This window comes from Pagrus pagrus (assembly GCF_965226575.1).
Source record: "Pagrus pagrus genome assembly, chromosome: 5".
Taxonomy (NCBI): Eukaryota; Metazoa; Chordata; class Actinopteri; order Spariformes; family Sparidae; genus Pagrus; species Pagrus pagrus.
This window is the reverse complement of record NC_140189.1, coordinates 30,986,226-31,010,410: the sequence shown is the minus strand read 5'-3', so window position 1 is coordinate 31,010,410 and position 24,185 is coordinate 30,986,226. Positions and strand designations below refer to the sequence as shown.

Here is a 24,185-nt window from a genome sequence, read left to right as displayed (position 1 = left end):
GAGGATATTGCCTCGTTTAAAGGCCACAATTGTAACAGGATGCAGACTGAAGATAATTACAGAGACCTTAAAAACAGCACAGCATTGTTCCTTTTTATTGCCATGTGCATAATAAGTAATTTACTCTTAATATTCTCATGAAGTTCCCTCTTTGTCATACTTTGCCTAATTACCATAATAAAGTAACAGCACGCACATGATTTTTTTTTCCTCTTTTAGATTTTTCTCAGAGGGAAAATAATACATACAGTAATATTTTGGCCACCTAAACGCTGGTCCCTGCCTCTGCCTAGAAGATATTAAATCCTGCTTATTTTCCCTCATTTTTTGAAAGAGAAATTCAGTTTTTGGTTGTTTTGGCACCAGCACATGATATCCTGGGCTGCAGCTCTCTGTGTCTGTGAGCGAGAGAGGGAGAAAATGATTTCCCCAACCTCCTCATTGGCCGTGAATGCGAAGTCTGCACGTGTCTACGGCTGTTAAACAACACACACTGGCTCCCTGCCCACTCGTAATTTACGGAGCGAAAGCCTCTCCCAAGACTGCCCTTCATGAAACGGTTCACTCAGTGAGGTTGTTTCCCATAACCAGCACCACGGCTGTCAGTTAGTTTTGCGGCTCAGAGACCAGGACTTTGTTTAATATTTTTTTAAATCGTCTGGGCTAGGTTCATTAGTTTCTTTATTGCCTGTGTTCTGTTGCATGTAGAATGGTTTTCTTCACTTTGTGCTCTTCTCTAAAAGAGACTCCAGAGGGTCTATCAACATCAGTACACTAATGGTTCAGCGTTGCTGTTGGAACATAATATCATATTTAGAGTTCAATTTAACGATTGGTTGATCAACTTGAAATTAATCTGCAACTATTTTAATAACCCATTAATTATTTCAGTCGGTTGTTAGGCAAATTGTAAACATTTGAAAGTGAGAGTTTGCTTCTTTTCTCTGTCTTACATGAAAGTTATAAAGGTTAAAGGTTACAACAAAGGAACTCAGTTTTGTTTTTATGACACCAGGGTTGTAAAACAAAATTGAGTTCAAGTCCCTTTATGCCACATAAGAAAAAAAAATATTTTAAGAGGAAAGAGGCTGCTCTGATATCTAGTATGTAACATTTACTGCATGCATTAAAATGTCTAAAAACAACCAGACCTTTGCTATATATTTTGTTGAGTTTCGTACTTATCACAAATGTTTCAAACAATGTTCAAACCCAGAGAAATCTATAATTTTACTCAAGGTAGCGGTGTATTTTATCTGGTTGCTCGTTGTAATAACTTCAGGGGAAACACCAGGTGATACATCAGAACGTGAGGAAGGAAGTCGGCCAACATGACTAAATGAAATGTGAATTTAACTTTCACACGTTACCTTGACCATGAAAATTTCTACTGGAGTCAGGTCAGACAGATTTTCATTGGCAGCGGTGGTTGTTTAACAATAACGACAACACCTCCTCCAATGATCCAATACTTCTTCAGGACATCATCAAACTACGTCTTTGGTTTTCATACCTTTTGATTCAGAGACCAGTAGACTTGAATTAGAGGGGTCTGACTGCCAATCTAGATCTCTTTCTTCCCTCTGTATGTTGGACTGCTGGTTGTTCACCTTCACCCGTTTTTCACCGTTTTATAGACCACATGATTGATTGAGAAATTAAATAAGTTGCACTTCTAATAGTATATTTTTTGTTGCATGGCTAAAATGAAAATTACTTGAGGACAGTGGTGATGACCCTTTATTCACCATGAGGCCACAGAACGGCTTCACAAACTTGTATGCACAGTAAGTGTTGTGTAACTCTTAAAAATATCATTACACCAAAGCTGCAGGCCTTGTGTCAACCTTTTCCGTATACCAAAGATGCAATTTCATTTCTTATTTGAGGATGTGGATGTTTTTATTTGAGTAACACATTTTGTTGCATCCCTCACACTTAGAGGCTTGTTCCCTGTCTTTGGGTGATAGAAAATAGTGCTGTCGGTCCTCTGGCTATGTCTGTTAACATTGTAGAAAGCTGTTTTTCTGCTCAACATCAGAGTGTTCAGCCTGGGCCATGTCTAAACGATGGGAGACGCAGCCCACTTGTAACCAGTTCCTCTTTGATCGCTGTGTGGTGGAGAACAGTGGACACTTCCACTTTCCTCTCTGTCCTCTAGTTGCCCTCTCTTTTGCCCTCTGGCTGTCTTTCACTTCCACAGTACTGTAAATCTGTTGAATGTTGCAACATTTTTCATGAGATTAAAGTTAAATCTGTAATGTAACATCCACACGACTACACAAGCAAATCATCAGTTGGTAGAAATGCCACACGGATGATTTATAGCACACATACTTATTCTGTTGCCCTGTTTTTATCACTCATTGCTGAATGGAGTGAATGTTTTTTAAAATTGTGTGCATAAACTGTTTCTGGATCAGTTCACTATCTGAATAAAATGATTTGAACGTTTATGACAGAGAAAGATCTACGACCACCATCTTGGAGAAATACACCCACGGGGCACCGATGACTGCTTTACTGTTTTCTCTGTATTTGTTTTTTAAATTTATTTATGACTGTTTTTGCATCTTGGCCTCACATATTGCGGCATCGTGATGCTGCCCATCTCTGCAGCATGTTTGTTTCCCAGTGTGTAGGAAAGCTTGACAGACTGTCATCTCTTCAACATGTCAGTGGGGGCTCATTAACAAACAAATACTGAACCACATGATTGCACGTTTGTGATGGTGTGGGAAGAGATGTATTTTTAGCATACACTATGTGTCATTTTTTATGGTGTGCATCGTGAAAATGATTATATTGTGAAGTGTGTGTAGTTTTTCTAATTGTGACTGTCAGAAGGATGACTGAGATTAGCAGTTTTCAGAAAGATGAACATTGCACTGTAATAATTAGTTTAAGCAATGCCAAGGATCCGTTGATAATTAGGTTAAATACATGTAAAACACATAATAACTGGTTATACAGTTTGTTTAAAGGTAATATACTTCAACCAATATCATCCATTGGAAACCTTTATGTAAACTTTACTTGTTCACTTGGTAATAGAATTGAAAAGCTTCAGGATTACGTTTGTGATGTAGAACTGCAACACTTACATTAATATTTTGCAAAGCCTGTGTCATTGTAGGTATAATATGTTTACCTTGGCTGGTGCTTGATACGAATATGTTTTATGTTCTCTATTGGAACGAGTTTATGACCTCTCAGTGCAAAAAAAACAAAAATGAAAATTAGTTTTAAAAGCTTCGCCTCAAGGCTTCAGAAATACAACAAACACAGTGATAATCTGATAGTTTTATATTTCTGTTTACATCCTTGAATGAGTAGGTACAGTAAATAGTTGGAGAGTAAAGACTAGAGATCCTTGTGCAGTTTCTCTCGGAGGATAGTGTTTTAAGTAACAGAAAAAAATTATGCATGTATGCAGCAGTCATGGGGTTTATATATATCTATTTAGACCACAGAAACACCCTATAGGATACAAAGCACTGAGTCAAAACGGTCATTTTATTATTTTTAACCCCTTTTTTGTTCCCAGTGAGTTATACACAACAACATTAAATAACGATGAAACAGAGCTCTTTGCTGGTGTTCGCAATATGAGCTGCGAGCTGTAATATCTTAATAATATCATTTCAATATCATAGTATATATGTATATAATATAATATTATAATCACTCATTTAAAACTAAAACTCTAGGTGTACTTCGCACTTGCTGTCAACTAGAAATATAAAGTTATAACGTGGCAAGATACTTAACAGTGCTCGCACCAGCTTACTTTACTGAGATCAAAGATTTACAGCAGTAGACTTGATGCTGGATGCTCAAGAGATGCTCTAAGGAAAGAAAACAGTGAATTTCGATTTTATATTTTTGGAAGTACAAATTTAGTTGAATGGGTAACAGTGTGGATGATAATCCATTTTGGTAGTAAAAATGTAGCACAGCCAGATGTATTTATTTGCTTAGCGGATATTATGAGCCGATATTGGCCCATGACAGATATATCAGTATCGTTTATTATGTTGTCCAATATGTGTTGATATAGAACCTAATTTTTTTTTAAAGAGATTAAAATAAAGAAACTAGTGCACTGGTGTCATTTTCGGCAGTTGAGTTTTTTGTTAAACAGTAAAATATCCTTCCTTTGCCACATATCTTCGGCACAAGTGTTTGACAACCACATTTGAGGAATAATTGCAAGAAATGTGTGGTTATCGACTGATATATCAATATCTGGAGCTCTTACACTCAAACATTAGTATCGACATCAGCCCCAAATAATGAGTATCGGTTGGGCTCTCATTGGTAGGCAGTGCTGGTTTCCCACAGTCAAAATGCAAAAACAAGTTCAATGATATTTGTCCAAGTGGCAAAAATGGATTTTCCACTGAAAAAATATCACAGTTTCACAGGAGTAGATGCCCATTATAAAGTGTAGTAGTCAGGTTGTGCTTTTTACCCTACTTGATGTTGTGGACATATTTATATGATTTCCAGACAAATGTAAAAGCCTCCAGGCCGTCTTTTTGTTGCCCCTGTGTGGGAGATGAGGTACTTCATCACAGAGATAAGCACGCCGGCTGAGGGACGGCTACAGAAAAGAAAAGGTACAGGAGAGCTGCTTGTGAAGCACCGATCAGTTCTTGTAAACTTCCTACGATTAATCCAACACTGCAAATTGTTGCAGAGGGCGATTTGGTTTGTGCTGCTGTTTCCCTGCTGTCGAGACAAAAGATGAATGGAGCTATCGCGGCTATTATGGGCTATCTACCTTCTCCATCACTATAGGGGCCGGTTGACTCTGATAATCCTCTCCTCACTGAGGGGTTCCTGTAATCCCTGCTAGGCACAGTGTCTGGCCTCGTGCGGTCGTCAAGATGACTAATGCACTGGACCGTGTGTTAAAATACACATGGAAATACATTACACAAGACTAAAACCATTGTCTGGATGATGAATATCTGTAGGAGGAGATGCACAGGAAACATCTAAAAGCATTTTGAAGCAGTAAAAGTGACATTATTGCCCATTTACTGTATTTATTTTCCAGTTAAACGTGAACAGTCAGTGATAAAAAATGTGCCTACAATGGACTAAGGAGAAATTAGACCCCGCCAGTCACCAACCCTTATGTCATTTTAAGCAACTCATGCTGTTCTAGCTATCTTAATGACTGTGTGTACCAAGTTGCATCTGCCACAAACAAAATCTTATTTTTCATTTTAATAATGTCTGTGGTCTTAGCAAGTGTCTCTGCATAAAACTCTCCACCTTTTGTTCTTCCTCTGAAGCTTGCACATTGCTGTTTTTTTTTCTTTAGACTGATTTCAAAAGCCAGTGTGAAGCTTCTCTGCTTCATTCATAATCATTAGTGCTCACATTTCCTCTAGTTAGCCACTCGAGCTTTTCCCTCACTGTAGATGAGTATTTTAGAGCAAAATGTGTAGAAATGAAAAATGTTGGTAATAACAAATAAGATGGGGAACGTGGGTGCCTTAAGAGTGATGAATGCCATTTGTTGGTGTGCCCACAAAGGGACTTAAAAAACTGGTTTTCTTCGCTCCCCTCTCCATTATTTCATTTTCCCCAAATTAAAATAACTGTCATTATTCTTCTGAAGTCAAGGTTAATGCTATTCTGATGGTGAATAAGTAGCTTAATTTTCCGTCCTCACAGTGGGAGTGTTTGCATTTTCCCAATTTTACGATTTCTTACTAGTGGTTGCTATTACTGTGGTGAATAGTCTGCTCACATTTTTAGCTGCTTCTCTGGCTCTCAGTGTAACACCATCCTTGGGTGCAAATGCCTGTCAGTGCAAGGGCAGAACATAGTTTGTCATTCTGGTCTTTATATTTACAAGTAAACCACTGTGCAGTGGGGTTGGAGGAAAAATATCTCTAAATCTGAAAAATGATGTGCAAAACTCAATAATCTGAATCTCACAACCCGATATTTGACATTATTGTTACCATTTCCTAAGACCAGACTGTACATTCTACAGCTGAACCAGTTAGATGGTGTAACATACAGACGTAAACCAGGTTTATTTTTTGTGGTGACGTATTATAGGATTACAAAAATAAAAGGGGAACTCCACTCAAATATGATTTTATCTCCTTTTACTGTATTGGGAGTATAATGGAACATATCTTAAGAAATATTAAAGATAAGAAAGGGTGTGTTTATTGGCTTCACTCGAGGTATGTGTTTTGGGAGGAGTGGCCTGCCAGATAATGTTGGTTAATTAATGTGATTCGTTCTCATAGTAAGACAGCAAGTAGGATTCTGCATCTCAACAGCATTAATTTTGTAGAAACCCAAAGAATATTTATCAAAGTACAATAGTCAGTATACCACTGGGCTTTTCTGTCAAGTATATTTACATTTGAAATTAAAGACATGATATTGCCTTTCTGAAAACATACTGTATTGCATGTTGTTATGTGTTTTATGTAAGCTAACTATGAAAAGATCCTTGGCATTGCTAAAACTAACCTTTACAGTGCAATGTTCATCTCTCTGAAAAGACACAGCAAAAGAAGCTTTTGTGTAACAGCAACAACAGAGCCAGACGAACTGCTTTTCAGTATTAAGTTCAATAGAGATGTTACAAAACCAGATAACTCAACCACTACTCAGGTATTTTAACCAGCTTCAAATGGGGCTTAACATTCACACAGTTTCTCTTGACTGTCACTGAGTACTAAATACGTCAACATTGCTCCAGCGTGCTTTAATAGACAGAAAATGGCAAAGCTTGCAGGTTCCAAGTTTGAATTTGGTAGCAGTCCATCCTGAGCTTGCAACGATCCATCCTGATCGCTAAATCCATGTCATGGCAGAACGTAACCTCGATGACGGTTATGAAAACGGCACACTGCCCACCCCTATTGAAACTTAATGGATGTAGACGTGTGCGGCGAGTTTACCTTCTTGAGTTTTGGTGAAGATGGCTGAGTGTGAGCAATAATCAATCGCTTTATAATCGCACCATAGGCCTGTGAATCAGAATTGAATTAAATTGACATCTTCCCAGTACCCAGTTTTGTTTTGTTTTTTGGCTTTGTTGGTTAAGAACCAGCTCTCTATTTATTTGATTAGTGACATGCAAAATCATGGGTCGGTGCTCTCTCAGTTGTTTTTGATGTTTACATTTTCCTAACAAGCCATTATGTGGACAACAAAGGTTGCAGACCATTATGTGTTGAAAAGGGGGTCTAGTTATGCAATAGTGATGTTTTGTCATTTTTCAAAAATCATATAAAACCCTTTTTGAAAATATTCATACCTCAAGAGCCTCAATCTGAACATAAGGCAGTGTTTTAATCATGTTATTTTCTTCATTCCCCAAACATTTTTCTTTTTAAATTCCAGTCTGCATTGAAACCATGTGGCAAAAAGGAACCAACTGTGTACTCACTCCTAAACATCCCCTGTGTTCTCAGTGTTAATCTAATGTTATCAGACTGTCTCCACTGAATTGTATTAGGAGGTCAGCAGTGTTGATAAGGACACCTTTCTAATGAATTTGATTATACTACGGACAGAACGAGGGAAACTTTGGAAGAACTTTGGCAGCACTACTTCTGTTCTCTTCTATTGTTTCTATTCACCATAACAACACACTAACTGTAAGCAGTTTTGTTGCTGTGTAGCAGCAGAACAACAGGGTTGCTTTTGCTTGCGGGGCCCAGGAAGGTCGTGTGTATTTGATCCAGAGTTTTAACAGACTTCAAATGTGTTGCAGAAGTATGATAATCTGAAAGCTAACGTAATGCTGATAGAGTTGCAAGTTCTTGAGTTAATCAGTGTGACTGTGTTTTTTAACATTTGTTGATGGACTGGTATTAATCATTTTTGGGTTTATCCAACACTCAGGTTACTTACTTTAAGGCCTGCAAACTTGCTCTTTGCGGTTGTTGCACTCGCCAAAATACATGAGGGATCTGGTTAATCATTCATTGTCCATCATGGTCTCCACCCAAAGTTACATCTTGCTTTCATCTGCAGCTTTTCTCTCTCATACATCAACATCTCTGCACTCATTCTTTGGCGCCTTTCCTCTGACAGGCTCATATTATGTTAAACCCACCCTCTTGAAACTTGGCAGCTAATCAAAAATGAAAAAAATTGTGAACTGAGACAATTAATTTAACTAATTTATTCAATGTTTTACTTTGACGTTAACTGTACCTAGACTGCCAGCAATAAGGAAGCAGCAGGCTGCAGTATATCAAGAGCATGTTAGATTGTTCGGCCATGCGTCTTAAGAATTATGTCCTCATACTTGACTACTACTTGCATAACTTCTTTTTGGAGGAAACAAACACAGTACCACCCAGATTGTATAGTGGCAAAACATTTCTTCTGTATACATCTGCAAAATGCTCATTCCCAGATTAAAATTTTAAGATATGTTCTATAGGAAATGATTGCTTGTTGAGGTTGAATATCTTGAATATCTACAGCAAGTGAGTTTTGACTATCACATTGCATCTTGTAACATATTTTCTGTTCACACTGAATCTGTTAAATATACACTTGTCTTATGTCATGTAAACAAACCATACCATACGTCCCCTACAGTATCAGCCATGCTCTCAAATTAAGACCAAAGATGTAACCACTCAATTAAAACAAGGGTGAGTACTTCCTCATTTGGAGTTTTATAAGCTAAAATAACAGCAGAATGGTTTATATTGTGATATTTAGATGTTTCTTCACCAAAAATTACTTACAATTATTGATGCACCTTTCTACTTTTTTCAGTTCCGGTCCAAGTCTTCTAATAAAGAAAAATAAACAATGCATTAAATATAAATATATTCCCAAACAGTTTGTTCGAACTGAAGGTTAAGTAGGCTTCATATGCAAACAGTTGTTGAGGAATAAATTGCTATGGCAACTCCTTTAATGTTTTAATAATTAACTACTTGTGAGTAGATTTCTATACATCAGTTCAAAAGTAATAAGGAAATTTAAAACACGCAATGGGAAATTATCAGCCAATTAGACATAGATGGACTCTGGATTGTACGTGGATCGGAAATGCCACTATGATATCTGATAAGTGAATCACGTCGGTATTGGCATCCGGTACTGTTGTTTAAGTGGATCGATCCCAACTCTATATTAAGCCAACAGGAAGTAGGTTATTATCATTTTCTTATCAGAAACTTCCAGCTCCCTGGTGATCTTCCTCCAGCCAGCTGCCTCCTTATTTAGGTTTTTTGCATGAAATTGGGAGCTATCGTGAAGAAAACTCCTCATTTCAATGAATCCACCGTTCCTTGTCAGTAATGCACCGCTTTCAACTCGAGCAGTGCTGCGTCATTCATGGCCAGTCAGGACATTCAAATAGAAAACAACGCAATAAAACATATTTTGTCGTCTGGGCTCGCTCACACTGCATTCAGTTTGGACACGGTGTTAGAGATATATACTGTAACAGCAGCGTGATACAGTCAAGGAAACATGTTTGTTCGTAGAAAAATGATCTACAACTGAGGTCAAGGTCTTGCTGTTCAGTACTTAGTGTGCGCTGTGAGCGGCTCGTCTATTGTGTTGGTTTGAAAAGAGCAGTTTGCAGAGATGTGCATGGATAGTAGCTTTCAAAGATGCCATGAAGGTGTTATTGTGTGTGCCATGATGTTGTAGTGCCTGTATACAATATGTGTCGAAACGTACCTACATACATGTCTAGCGCTGATAAGTGATAACACTGTCTGACATGTAAGAAAGGGAATAACAGAAGTGATGCACTGAAATCCTGCCAAAGCTCTGAGATGTGATGACAGATGGGTTCCACTAAATGTGACATGTATAGTATGTGTGCGTGTGTGTTTTTTAATCTGATATGCATTGTATTGGGCATCAATTACTTTCATTATTCAAGTCCTAATTAAAAATGCCATTCACCATTTCCCAGAGTTTGTTCAAACAGCAGTCTGTGAGTCCATGTTTGGCATTTGTCCTCAATAATTGACTTAAACAATCAATTTTTCAGACTTTTTAATTGTCAATTTGTCAACGCCTATTGTATTATATATGATTTATGTGTTGGCTGTTTTTAGGTAAAGTAACTTCAGTTCCAAAAGCAAAGGCATTGATGCTAAAAACGTTGACTAAGAAGCACACTTAGCCAAGTCCCTGAACTGAATGTAAAATCCCTCGAATTCAGAATGTCCTGCCTGTGCCATCTCTCAATAGGAATTCATAGGCGGCTGTCAGCAGAGACGAGCGAGGTTTGGGGATCACTGTGACCTTCTCAGTGGCCTGAGAGTGTGTTGGCATGGCATGACTGATGCAGATTATCATAGCTGGAGAAAGCCAATTACTCTGGTCATCACGGCACCCTCAGGGTCCCTCTCGGTGGAATGAAATGCATTACAGAATTCTCTGTGCATCCTTCTGGCTGCGTTTTGTATTTCTTCCATGCTGATCCCCCCAGTTTGACTGTTAATAGTGCAGTCAATGGGACCCTCCCGCGCCTCAGAGCCCTCTCTGGCTCCAATGAGCTTCTGCTCCACAAAGCCGGGAGGTCGTGCCTCTTGCAGAAGCGGATGAATTACATTCTCCTCTGTTTGTCTTTTCTCTCCATTCAAGACAAAGCCCTTTTTATTATGGCCCTTCTCAACCACTCTCAGTCAGCGTCCTTGAAGGACTACAGAATGCGAATGTCGGGCTGCAGAGTTGTGGCGTAAGAGACTCTTCTGTGGCATCTCTATGAGCAGAACAAACAGCGACTGATCACTTAATTATCGCTGATTTCTGTTTTCCAGAACAGATTTGCTACAAGACCAGAGAGGCTGAGATCACGCACGATGATGCTGCATCTCTAGGATGTACACAGAATACAGGTCAAGCCGAGTCACAGGTAAGAGGCCTGAGTGCCTTCAATCTAACAAATACAGAGGTTTCCAAATACAAAAAAGGATTTGTTGGTCATATCTTTGCTTTACACACAACATAGTCAGTGATAGCGACTGACAGATATTCTTTTATCAACAAGGAGACAGGTGATTAGTAAACAAGGAGAAAGATTAACAATATTTGGTGGAATTTAACCAAATCCTCCTTACTCAAGAATTATACCTAAGTACAGTTTTGAGGTGCTTAACTTGAGTATTTCCATTTTCTGCTAGTTTATTACTTCCACTCCACTGCATTTATCTGGCGCTTCGGGATTGTAGGTTGGGTTGGCCGCCATCCCACAGCCTCAGTATTTGACAAGTTGGGAAACCCAAAGCATCAGTATTTGACGACTTGGGAATAAAACTAAAAAAACAACTGTCTTACAAAGTAGACCTTTAATCGTGTTTATTTTTGCCATGTTCAGTTTGGTTTATTTTTATGCAGACATCAGAATCTGCTGCATCCTCTCAGTTATTAGTGTTAAGGCTTCTGATTCAAAGTGTTAATCTCAGTAATGCTCACATGTGAATCACAAGACTGAATCACAAATATAGATGCTGTCACAAACGTCACATGACGGCTCATTTTATTTGTGAACCTCATTATTTGAAAGATACTTTCTTTATCCAAAGGGACTTACACCACCAAGGGTGCTTGTGTAAATGTGTTGTCGACATCAAGATTTGTAAACTTGCAAGCAGTCAGACAATATTTTCAGCACACCCACATCAGGAAAGCCACACCTGAGAAGACAGTACATTAACAGGGGTTCTGGCACAGTATATCTTGTTAGCACCTCTGTGAAACTGTCAGAAAACACGTGGTAAAGAGTTATTGGTGTATGATTGCACCATTTTACTGCTCTCAAACTGGATGCCTAAGTCGTGTTATGCTATTAAAAATACTAAAGGCACTTGGTAATTTGCTGCTGTGCCAAAAAACAGTTTCTTTAGCATAAAGCCGGACATATTTTCATCGTTGAAATACCTTTGTTTACTCAGCAAATGAAAAACTCCACACTCATTTTGAACAGTTTGAGATATTTAGGCTGCTCACACTTACTTCAAGTTTGCATTAGATAAGATAAGATAAAACTTTATTCACCCCAAAGGATTTTTTGTGCCAAGCAGCATTACTTACATCACGATTACATCATGATCATTGGCAATCTAGCCATTGCCTTTTCAAAAAGGCATCTTTCTATAGTTCAAAGTCTAGACAGAAATTAGAAACCAGAGAGGCAGCTGTAGTTGACTTCAACCAGTGTGAACCGCCGCAGACTTCAGTGCCAAGCTCAACAATTAAAAGTTTGTTCTTTGATTGCTCAGGTTTTATTAATAGATGCAAATTATGGATCAAGAAACAAAATCATCCAGGTGGTCGTGCGTTCATTCATTCATGATTCATTAATGTGTTTAGCCATGCTAGCAGTATGCTATAAGGATGGTGAAGCCGTTCTGTCGAAAGGGTTGGTTGGTCCATCACGCTGCTCCAGACTGAAATACTCAAAGCTGCTGTAAGCGTTATTTTCTTCCCTAGGGTTATATAGCTCTATATTCCAACAGTAATCACTGTTATAGAGTGTTTGGTCAGTAACCCAGGTCTCTTGTCCCACTGCTCATGCAGTAAAAGAGAAAAGAAATGTTGTGGTCTGCTTGTGAACTAAAAGAGAGCAGGATCCTTCTGCAGAACAGGGTAAGCTACCAATTCCAGCGCTCCCAGTGAGGGCTTATACTACCAAACATGTCAAGCAAAGAAAACCGCTTGATGAAAAGACAAAGGGAAAGAGAGCTGCCTTGACAAGCAGAACAGAGTTGTGCAAGTGTGCTGACGAGGAGCAAGGGGATTACTGACTGCAAAATAGACAGAAATTCATGGTTCCCAGATGATAAATCCTTGTGACTTTAGTGACTGCCTGACTTTTCCTCTAGTGCCACCATTAGCTTGACATTTGTGGTTTCGAGTGAAATGTCTTGACAACTATCGCATGGATTGCCATGAGATTTGGTACAGGCATTCATGTCCCCCTCAGGATGAATTGTAATAACTTCTGTGGTTCCCTCACTTTTCATCCAGCACCATCATCATCATGTCAAAAACTTTGTGTAGAATACTTTAGTTTATGACCAAAAACCTGTAAAACTAATGACACTACCATCAGTCTCAGTTGTGCGTCTTGTTTTGTGCTAATTAGGTAATGTTAGCATGCCAACACACTAATCTGAAGTGGTGAGGATGGTCAACATTTCACATGCTTAACATCAGTCTGTTAGCATGCCCACTCTAGTATTTAGCTCAAAGCATTGCCATTTGGCATTTACACTGCACTTTGCTCCATAAGTGTTCATTAAATGGACAATTAACTGTTACACAATCATATTCAGTGAAAGTGCAATGCATGGGCTATTCAATATGCATTTCATTAGGCATGGCATTACTATGTCTCCGCAAGCTTTTCTTGTATTTTCAAAAACAATGGGATCCTACAGTACATTGTCTGAGAACAGAAATTGAACCGAGTGAGAAACTGACAGATTGCTTAAGAGAGAGGAAAGAGAGGGGGAATGAAAAGCACCTTTCTTGCTGGGCTTTGGCCGATGAGTGTGTCCTTTCCCATTACTCTCACACAGCGCAATATGCAGGTCAGTCAGGTGATAATGAATGCTCTGTCTGATACTTGGCCTTTCTCCCTCCCTCCTGCTCGTATGGCTGGCTCTCTCTGTCGTTTCGCCTCTCCTTCACACACTCACACACTGCAGCGTTTTCTACAGTATCTACGAAATTTCACCTTTAATGGGTTTAATTTTAAAGCAATCAGCTCTTCCTTTTCACCTTTCTGTAGTGTTGGGCAGTTTAAAGGTGTGAGACAATGAAGATGTCAAGTTTTTCTGTCTCTTTCTTCATTAATTAAACACTGACTTAAGGTCTATTCACGATGGAACCCGATTTAGTCAGGTTTATATGAACAAAAAGAAAAGACACTTTTCATTAGATGATTTGCTTCGGTCTCCACAGTGCACATAGGATTGGATGGACTAATCAAATTCTGTGCACACCAACCCCCACTGCACGACCGTCTGCAGGAGAAAGGGATGTAATAATGCATTCAGCCAGTACTTCGCTGAAATACAGGGTACTGGGTTCAAGGTTTGAAGACATTTGTAAAAGACAGTAAAATATGAATTATTCAAATTATGACTAATACAATACTTACTTTATCTTTGGAGAGAAACAAAATAAATGAATTGTAAACTAAATGCAAGCTATTCAAGCTATTTCCTGCTATTTGAATGCCATTTCCTATGAAAAAGGGTCGAGGTTTTCAAGCCAATGTCGCCTGTTAAGTTTTATTCAGGTATGCATCAATCCGTTGGCCACCGATCACAACTGATTGATAAACTATCCTCATAGGAGAATATTTAAGGCAACACACTTGTGCTTTCTTGTTTTTCTGTTGTTTGAGTGAGTGGTGAAGTTGGTACAGTTAGCTTGTGAATATAAAAAATTAGCCTGAAAGTTATGATACATAATACAAGCAACAATTACGACAACATCAAAAGGTTTTGATATGAACGACGAACGAAAGATTCTTCTAATGTTAAGGATAAAACATTTAGCTAAAAGTATCATCAAATAACTGATGACAGACAATCAAAACTAGATAATGGTTTCTGTCAGGTTAGGTACAGAGTCTATTAATATAACATGATTGAAATACCACTTGACTGGAGAAAATTAAAGCTTTCATGTCTAAAAACATGAATGCAAATATGAGGATTAAATAAAATGCCACAATGACTGATGAAGCTCAGCAGGTTTTGTGCAAAAACACAGTTTTTTCCCATTATGGGGATTTGAACATGACTTTTGCATAACAAATGGGGCCATAGTTTGGAGCGAAAATGTCTCTGCTGTCTTAAAGACAATAAAATATTTCAAAGTAATTATTTTGGCATCTTCTTTGACCCACATTTAAAGTCACTGCTACATATTTCACCATTACAGTCATCAGAAGAGAGATGACCAACCCCATGACTAATACTTGGAAAGAAAACATAAAACTTTAACCACTTCTTGTTGAGAAAAATAACATTATTTGACATTTCCTTGTTTTCAACCAAGGCTCTCAAACTCTTACTCGAAGATTTACAGCTTTTATTTCGGCATAATTTAGCAGATAAATGGATAGCTGTGCAGAATAATGAATGGTCTGTTCCTGTGGAATATGTGCAAGAATTGTTTATTTCAAACTCAGACGCAATCAAATTTCCACTTTAAGTTCTCCAAACTCTCTAGATCCCACAGCCAGATTCTTTTGTTGACCTCTTCATGGCAGCTTGATGTCTTGATGTTGGTGGAAGGCTGATGGCACACGATGGTGCCAGGAATCACAACCAGCTTGCTGTACAACACAGCTGCCAAAGTGCGCCACAGTGCCCGCTTGCTCTCATAAACTGCTTTATCTCGTATCAGAGGACTCGCAGCGTTCTAACGCACTGTGGTACTGTTGTAGAGCAAACAAACACGATTTGTCATCACCTCTTCTCGTGGCTATATTGGTGGCAATGCATGAGTGGTTTTTGAGTCAAGTGATTCTTTGACTGTGAATGATGGCAGGGCAGCCACTGCTGTTAACAACATTTCAACAGTGCAGTGGGGTTAACAGTTGTTTTGCACTCTGTGTGAGACCCACTTCCATCAATATTCATGCTGAGGGAAAATTCTCTAGTTATAGGCCTGGCCTCCTTCTGGATTTAGTCTAATCTGGTTTCCAGAACAGATGCTGCCGTCACCGAGGCACCTACAGCAAATCCCTCCTCTCACATCATCATGAAAGCTATGGCACACATGGTTCTGCATCTCAAAACACATTGGATCCAGTTACTTTTTATGGCGCCTTGTTACTCCTCCACAACTCATTAAATTCATACAAGTAGGAATACACAAGTACGTGGACTGGGAGACTGTGAGGCTCGCTTAATGAGGTGTGACTTAAGCTGGAGAGTCACCTCAACCTTTCCTGTCCAGATGATCATCTGCTAACCATCAGTCAGGGGGCAGGGGTGTGAGGTAAGGAGAGGGGAGGAGGAGAAGAAGGGACAGGTAATTAGAAAGGGAAGGATTAAGGAAGATAGAGGTCAAAGATAACTAGCAAGAACCCAAAAGACAGAGATGTACCCCCATCCTCAGGACACATTTCTATGCTGGCTGTCTTCCTGCATAGAGGGCAACGGAGTTAATGACATTTTTCACTCGTGTCTGGGCTGCAAACACAACGTTCATTGATCTCAAAATGGAAGACACCAAAAACCGCCGCTGTCACTTTAAACTGATAGGCAGAACCTTTTTAAATATCATCCTCTCTCCCTCTCCGAAGGCCTCGAGGAGCGGCTACCTGAACCCTGTTGTTTGATTGGAAAGGGCATATTGATACAGCAATGGTTGCACTCTTACCAAGTGAAAACAGGAGTGTGCGGTTTGGCAAATTGCTCACGAGAGGCAAGCAAACAGTGCAAACATCTCACAGGACAGATAGTCATAAATGTTGTTTAGTGCAGAGGGAAATGTCGGCTGAAACAAACACTGGTTAAGGAGAAGTCTATGCCTCTCAGAGCACTTGTTAGAATTTTACTATGATAGTTGTCTACGAGGCCCAGCTTCCATTTAATATGCAGTAATTGAATCTGAATAATTCATTAAATAAGAGATTTGCCGGTTAACAAAACAAATGCATTGTGCAAGAGACAAAACCTAGGTCGACTGTTCATGCATTTCTGCTTTAATATTATAAAGCTGAGATGTGCTGGACGATGCTGGCTCATTTATGAAACAGCAAAGACTTATTTTAATATTACGAAATGGTGAAATCTTTCAGCCAGAATTACTTACATCACCTCACATTCAAGTCAGGCAGTTCATTTGACTAAAGAGGGCTGTAATGTCACCAAACGCACACATTCTCGCACGACACCATAAAAAGCAAACGAAGGCTGCTCTCGTCTGCTGAGGCGCAGAGTCAAATTAGTGTTTGATTTGAATGTTTTGCTAGACTAAGCAGGCCACAGACAGAACATCATTGTTACAAAAAAATCAAGACATCAGACAAAACATCATTCCCTATGGACACTGAAATTGAATGAGAGCATGCACTGGCTGTTACTCATTACTACTGGCTGACAGGGGTAATTGAATTCTGCCTGGGAAAAAATTCAGTTTATTTATGACAAGTCCCTTCTGGTGAAAAAGCCAGCTATCAGTTGGTGGCTTTGTTTTTATATGTATATATATATATATATGTCTCAAAATACAGATGATAAATAGCACTTTGTTTGTCTTGTCTCGTGAATCCGACGGAGTGTACAGAGTTTGTTCTGTATGTAATGTATTTTATTTTATTTTTTTTACCAACCTACTTCACAGAGCATATGAAGCAGCGAATATAGGCTTGTCCATCCAATATTTTTCAAAGGCTAGGCTTCAGTCCAAATGTTAGAGGAAGACTGGTCCCCATATCATTGTGTCATGTTTCTGAAGTCTTTCCAAGTATCCTCATTGTAACACAGCCTGAATAATACATTTTGAGCCATTGGGTTAGTTAGAACAGCTGAACGTCGTCTTGAATGGTTTTAGGATTTATATAAAAAAGTTTGCCAGAATTATAACTGAATATATTAAGAAATCAGTCAGAAGAGACAAAGATGCTCCTCTGCTAGTATTGTCGAGCTGCCTGGCAGTTTCAACTCCTGTTCAGCTGTAGCCACAGTGGGAAGTTGCCAGATGGTATATTATTTTATGTCTACTTTTCTTATTTGAGATGAATCTTGGTAAGCTCATTATAAGTATACCCTAATCATCTTTTAACAATGGCTGACTGTAATTATGTAGTTTTTATTGGCAGGAAATAACAGTGCATATTAAGCAAACACTGGTGTTTATCCAAAGAAGAAACCTGGTTTATTTTCCTTGTGTCAGTCAAAGCTTTTAGAGAGTCACTGCATTGTCGATGGATGAAAGTCAAAATACAGTAAGTTCTGCGGTGCACTGCACTTTGTTTGTAGAACACAGATCTTTTGGCTTCACAGTGGACCAGAAATTGAGAGCAATTTTGAGTTTTTGGGAAAAAGAGAATGGCACCCGCGCCTTTGGTAAACACTTTTAGTGACTGTTGAAATCATTTTGTGATAGCAGTGAAAACAGACTTATTGGTGGAAAGAGGAGAAAATGTTTTCTAAACCCCCAGATTTTTTTTCTAAACTTGTCCAAAGCCTTTTGAGCTGAGCCACAGTTTTAGTTCGTGTATATGTATAATAAGCTCGTGTGTATGTGCATCTTTGAATGCAGCCAAACCACATTCAGATAGTTTCCAGTTGATGAGGTACACCTGGCTAAAACTAAGGCAGTCTAGTACAACAGGCGGTCGGTAAATCCTACAGTATCTTCATGAAGGTTGTAGTGTTATTAGCCATGTTTCCATGTACTGTCAGCTAATTTAAATTTCACATAGTAGAAGTTGTGAACCGGAAAACAAAACCAGTTAATGGCAAAGAAGGAAAAGACCAAGAACATGGAAGAAAAACCAGTCACCTTGTCTATCATGGAAGAAAAATCAAGAGCAAGGAAGGAGGAATCCGAAAGATGCAGACAGCAGAAACAGCTTCTTAATCTCTGTGAGTGAAAACAGCTCAGCAGTCATATCAGTTAAATGTTCAATCTGTCATAACATTTTTTTTCATAACCTTTTTCCCCCCCGAATTTTCATCAACCTTTTCTTCTGCAATACTTTAAACACAACAAGAAGTGTTCCCAGCCGAAGGATTAGAAGAAATGCTTGGATTTGTCTCCTCTTTTTTTGAGATTTTTGTGCTGGCGTCAACACGGAGTGTTTTATTATGAAAATTAACCGGATGCTATGTTGTTGTTTCGATGTCTGACTTCCTGTCTGCTCTGTGCTGAATTTCACTGAATTGCTGCAGCGTGCTCCGGCATCCGGCAGAAATTGAAGCCTTGCATATCTGCTATGGAAGTGTCCGGACTGCCGGAGCTGCAACGCAGTAGATGAGCAACGCAGCGTAGCCAGTGGAAGTAAACACATAGACTAAAGTGAAGCCTTTCAGCTCTGCTGCCACGGCGGAGCAGAGACGGACCGAACACGGATCTGGTTGAATTTAGGGGTTAGAATTAGAAAAACTCAGCCTGTCATTTGCAAAAGCAAGCTCTTCTTCAGCGGTAGTTTCTGGCACCTTATTGGAGAATTACTGCCATCTGTTATTTATCTTGATGCATCCAACTCATACAATCTAGACATTAATATGCATGTCCTGCTCGGGTCCATTTGGTGGCTGTTCTATAGCCGTCAACTTATATATCACAGTTTCACAGTTTACTGTGCACAATTATTGCTATTCTGAGTTACAATGGCCCTAAAGAAAAAGAAAACAAAAGGCTTTTTTATGGTTGAACAAGCACTTGAAACTTGATATGAATTGTCAATACCATGTTGTGATAACGGTCAAACAAAGGTAAATCATGAAACTAGTATACTGCTGCGACCTGAACTGCTTCACATGGTCCTTACTGGCAGATGGCAGACTGAAGATTTACAGCTCTAGACATCAAGGGTCATTTTAGAGGCTGACTTTTGTGGCTCTGTTGAACTGTAGTGCCTTTCACTGAGGGGTGTTTCTAATATTTTGTCCACCACCACACTAAATATTAGAAATACATCTCTAAAAACGAATTAGTATATTCATTACCGTAGGATTTATTACAGGGCTGCCGTATTAGATTAGTTGCCAGTTTATAAGAGACACCTGGTTCGACTAATGCAGCCTGTACATGCTGAAGAAACGATTACCGAGGAAGAAGTTTTCATTTTCTCATGGAAACGTATCGTACGTAAGTGAAATGAAACGCTCCCAAAATGAGCACGCTGCTTATATCAGCCGAAATGAACAGTAAACCCTTGTGACACGCTGTTACCATTAGAAGCTGGACTGACTGTTGACATTGAACAGGTGATGTCAGCTTCCCCTCCAGGAGCCGGCTCGAGCCAGACTGAAGGGAGTTCATGAGACCATGAAGAAAAACGACTCAGCTGACCACTGCGGTGATACATTAGATGTGATTCTACGTCTCTGTACACAGCTTGCCTCTAATTATGGAAGGATAATGGTGTTTGCTCTGCTGCTTTCCTTGTGTAATTAATCTTTTGGCTGTGTGTTGATCAAACCAAGACAGTTCTCGCAGTTTTAGAAGCCTCTGTCATTTTTTAGCGTGTTTATTGTTGACAGCGTGCTTCTTCAGAGTGTAGAGTCGAGAGGCAAACAATTATTAGTCATGAGTAGGGCTGGGCAATATAAAGATATATATATCGTTATCATGATATGAGGCTATATATCGTCTTCAATTTTGGATATCGTTAAATTGTGATGATGCATAAATGGTGTTTTTTCCTGGTTTACTGTTACTCACTCAGTCATTATATCTACGTTACTGATGATCATTTATCAAAAATGTCATTGTGTTAATATTTTGTGAAAGAACCAGTTGTCACCAACAGAGAGGTTACTTCAGTCTCCCAGTTGTAGCATTAATCAAGCGCTTTTGAGGAGACTTAAAGAGATGCCTAAACATATTGGGATATAATTTCCAGGCCGTATCCCCCTTCCTTAGTCACGAGACGTCACAAGGTCTTACTATCCTGATTCAGTCGAGTCCTAAACAGCTCTTAAAGAGACTAGAGCTGCAGCTAAACGAGTGGAATCCCTTTTATTTGTTAAATAAACACGTTAATCACCTCCTCGGATGAGTGCTCTCTTACTGTATACATTTGAAAAGACAGTGTATCTTCAGCTGTGGGGGGATGACAGGGATGCCTCTCATCACAGTCTGCATGCCAAGCAGTGGTACTGCACTGATCATCCCTATGCTTCTCCTCCTCCAACTGGCAAGCTGCAGAATGACACCTTCTTAAAAGCACAGCTGTCAAAAGTTTGGGACGAATTACCTCGCTTTTTTTTTTTCTTTTTTTTTTCTTGTGGCATTTCTCGCTTGGCTGCAGCTCTGAAGATGCCATGCAAATCCTAAATGCAAAGCATCTGTTTTGGGTTTTTTTTTTAAAGTTTATTTCGGCGCTCAGCTGCAGAGTGAGCAGCGCGTGGAGAGACTTCCTCCTGGTTCGCGCGGGGTGACTTGGCTGCGGCTCTCTCCGCGAGCACCACATCCTCTCCCGACGGTTCATCCAGCGCTGCCTGAGCTCGCACACCGACACGGCGGAGGGTGTTTTGTTGTTTGTGTATCGTCAGCGGCCTGTCGCACGCCCACAGACGTAGCCTCGAACAGTTCGCCTGCGCGCCGCGTGTACCCGAAGCGACGTCGCGCGACGAAGCGGGCACGTCGCGAGGGCGGGCTCGCCTCGCCGTAGCTAAAAGGTCCCGCTTCGACTGGCTGCTCTCATTGCAGTCCAGTCTGCCGAGCGGAGCGGACTGACTGAGGGACAAGCCCCCCCCCCTGTCTCCATTCAAGGATTTTACTTCGTACACTTCGTCCTTACAGCAGAGGACCGACCACAGTCGCACCTCGCCTCTTGTGGACAATGTTTCTCCTGCAGTACACAGGTACGTGTCTCAAGTTGTGTCCCCGCTGTCTCTGTCCTCCGTCTGTCATGTTGACAGCGGAGATGTCACACGTCGGATGCGTTTCCACACAGCAGCTATCCGGACTTGTGTCGCTGCGGGCTGCCGCGCACCGCCGCACGTCTCCTGTAGCGTTTCGCCTCATTTTCGTGTTTGTCTTCAGCTCATCGCTGCCTCGCTTGACAGAAGTTATCACAGAAATCTCAGAGGTCCTCTCGCCGTGTTAAAGTCCGTAATTGTCGGGCGTGTACCAGCTGTTGAGACCGCATAAGGAGAGAGCTGTGCTGCCTCTCTGCCTCCACTGTGGGAGCGTTGTGTGCTGGCTTTTCTTCCTCCCCTCGCACGTCTCCGCAGCATTTGATGTGTAATGCTGTGCTTCATGATGATAAACGACCCGCAATAATTTCCTGTACGCGTTTTTACACTTGCTTATCGGCACAATAGACACGAGCGGCGGCTATTGCGTTGACTGACACACGCCTACTGCAGCTGTTTATGGATGAAGTTTTCAGGATAGATTGAATCGGATCTGCTGCCATTGAAATGCATATTTCTCACACGCTTGCTCAGGCTCGGTTTCTGTTGTATTTGGGCAGCACAAGCGAGCGTGGTGAGTCACAATGTAGTCGACAGGCCTTTATATCACGCAGGGGGCTCGTGTGTGTGTGTGTGTGTGTGTGTGTTTTCTATACATGCAACACTGAAGTTGTTTTCTTGGGTTTTCCGCGTCATTTATTCCCAAATCGCCACCGCGCATAAATAGCTGGATTTTAAATGGGGACATGTTACTGTGGGCTCACAGGATCTAATTAAGCGAGGATGCTGTTTGAACTTAACCTGCTTACTGCGCTTTATCCTGGCACTCTGTTCACCAGCTTCCTCTGTTTATAGTCATGGCAAATTTACCTCAGCTGTCCCACAGCTTTTTTCCCCTCTGTTGTCTGCCTGTTCACAGCCTAATTGCTACTTTCCTTTAGCTCATAAAGGCAATGACTTGTCAAAGATTAGTCTCATGGCATTAATTTGCAGTTTGTCATCGCCCCGACTGAAAAGTGTTCCCTCATCCCCCAGCTGGAAGTTTATAAAACATTAAACTCTTTATGCACTTTTTTAACATTTAGAAAACAGACTTTGCAAAGTAAGGTTTCATTAATTTTGTAATGAAGCATGGAGTCAAGCGCCAAGTTCTTAAGTGCAGTAATTGGAATAATTTCACAGTGCATAATTAATCATTCAGAATTCAATATATAGCATGTAATTTGATAAAACATGTAGTTTAGGACAGAAATTACATTATGACTCGGGGACAAAAAAAAAGCTCTCGCGTTCGTCCAGAGGATGGAAATGTGTTTCTTGTCCGTCTCTGATTGGGAGGTTTTCATTTCACTGTCGTTTATCTCGTGCAGACAGAACGGATCAGTCCACTTCTCCTCCGATTTCCTTCTTCTCCAGAGGCACAAACATGCTTTGAATCAAATCGAGTGAATGGTAGGGGGGGAGTGCCTCCCTGTGACCACTGGGAGAGAAAAGGTCCATCAGGCCTTGTGACAGCCATTTACCTCCACACAGCGCTACTCCTTTCTGATCAATCGGCAGAGCATCCTTAGATTGCCTTTAATGGCGCGAGGGAGGGGGAGGTACTTTGCTTAGATCTGTCAGAGGGGAGAGATTTAAAGGTTGTACATAGAGTGCTTGAGATGGGAGCTTAAATATTTCAGTTCTCTTTGGCAAAGGATGGTAGTGCTGCAGAACAAATTAAGACTGAGCGCAGAGAGGACTACTGTACAATACCAGAAGATTTGGCAGCTTTGGAAACTCAAGTTTTAATTGGTTGGTGCATGACAATTTGAGGTTACTAAGTGGGATTCTCATTTCAGTAGCTGTCCAGCGAAAAAAGCAACAAAGAGAAAAGTTAAAAAAGCAAACATGAGTGGAATTATGAGTCATAGATGACCCGGATGTGTCAGATTTAGTGAAACCGGATACCTCGATGAGCGCTTGATTTAGTGGAAATGTATTTATGAGGCAGATCCTCGGAGTGGACAGTGGGGGATTCTGGTATATTTATGTTCTGTCTATATAAACTCTCCTCTTCTCGGTCATTTTTAAAAGGTATCCTAATACAGGATACTCACAGTTTGTCTCAGCACTTCAGAAGCATAAAAACACTGAATCATGACTGCAAATCCCCCAAATGATGAAATCAGAATCTTTTGTCTTTATTGTGATTGAGACAAATTCCATACTAAACACATCTACTGGACAACATTAACATAAAAACCGGTGCAGTGAGCATCGTTCTGAAGGCTGAAAGTAATACGTGCCAACCCACTCATCAGCAGTGATTCTTTGAAAAAAGTAATAAGAAAAATAAATGTGCAGAACGATGCAGACCAGCTAGTTTATCCGTCTCTGTGTGACATTGACAATCAGAACCACTTCACCTAAAAGAGAAAAGGCAGTCGTTTCATCCACACTAGTGACGAACTCCCAGTGCTTTTCACTGACTCAGCCTGCCCATCAGTATTCAGCACCGTTACTGTCACCTGACTGCTGAAAGCCGAGCTGACAGACGGGTAGGAAGCTCTATAGCTTACTGTCGAGGCAAGTTTTACGTGTAAA

At 40.2% G+C, this 24,185-nt stretch overlaps 1 protein-coding gene across 8 annotated transcripts in view; it reads left to right on the top strand.

Annotated features, from left to right (window-relative positions):
• The window catches only part of enox2 (ecto-NOX disulfide-thiol exchanger 2), a 192,214-nt gene that overhangs the window by 31,925 nt on the left and 136,104 nt on the right, over window positions 1-24,185 (top strand). For 4 of the 8 annotated variants that reach the window (XM_084352685.1, XM_084352688.1, XM_084352686.1 and 1 more), the window contains one exon: window positions 10,797-10,891. The exons of 1 other annotated variant lie outside the window; for it this stretch is intronic. In XM_084352685.1, coding sequence (XP_084208811.1) covers window positions 10,858-10,891 — 34 coding nt within the window. In that variant the 5' untranslated portion in view covers window positions 10,797-10,857. Of the gene's footprint in view, window positions 1-10,796; window positions 10,892-21,405; window positions 21,546-24,185 lie in introns of those variants that run through there. 3 more of the 8 variants (XM_084352689.1, XM_084352687.1, XM_084352684.1) reach the window with 2 other exon arrangements.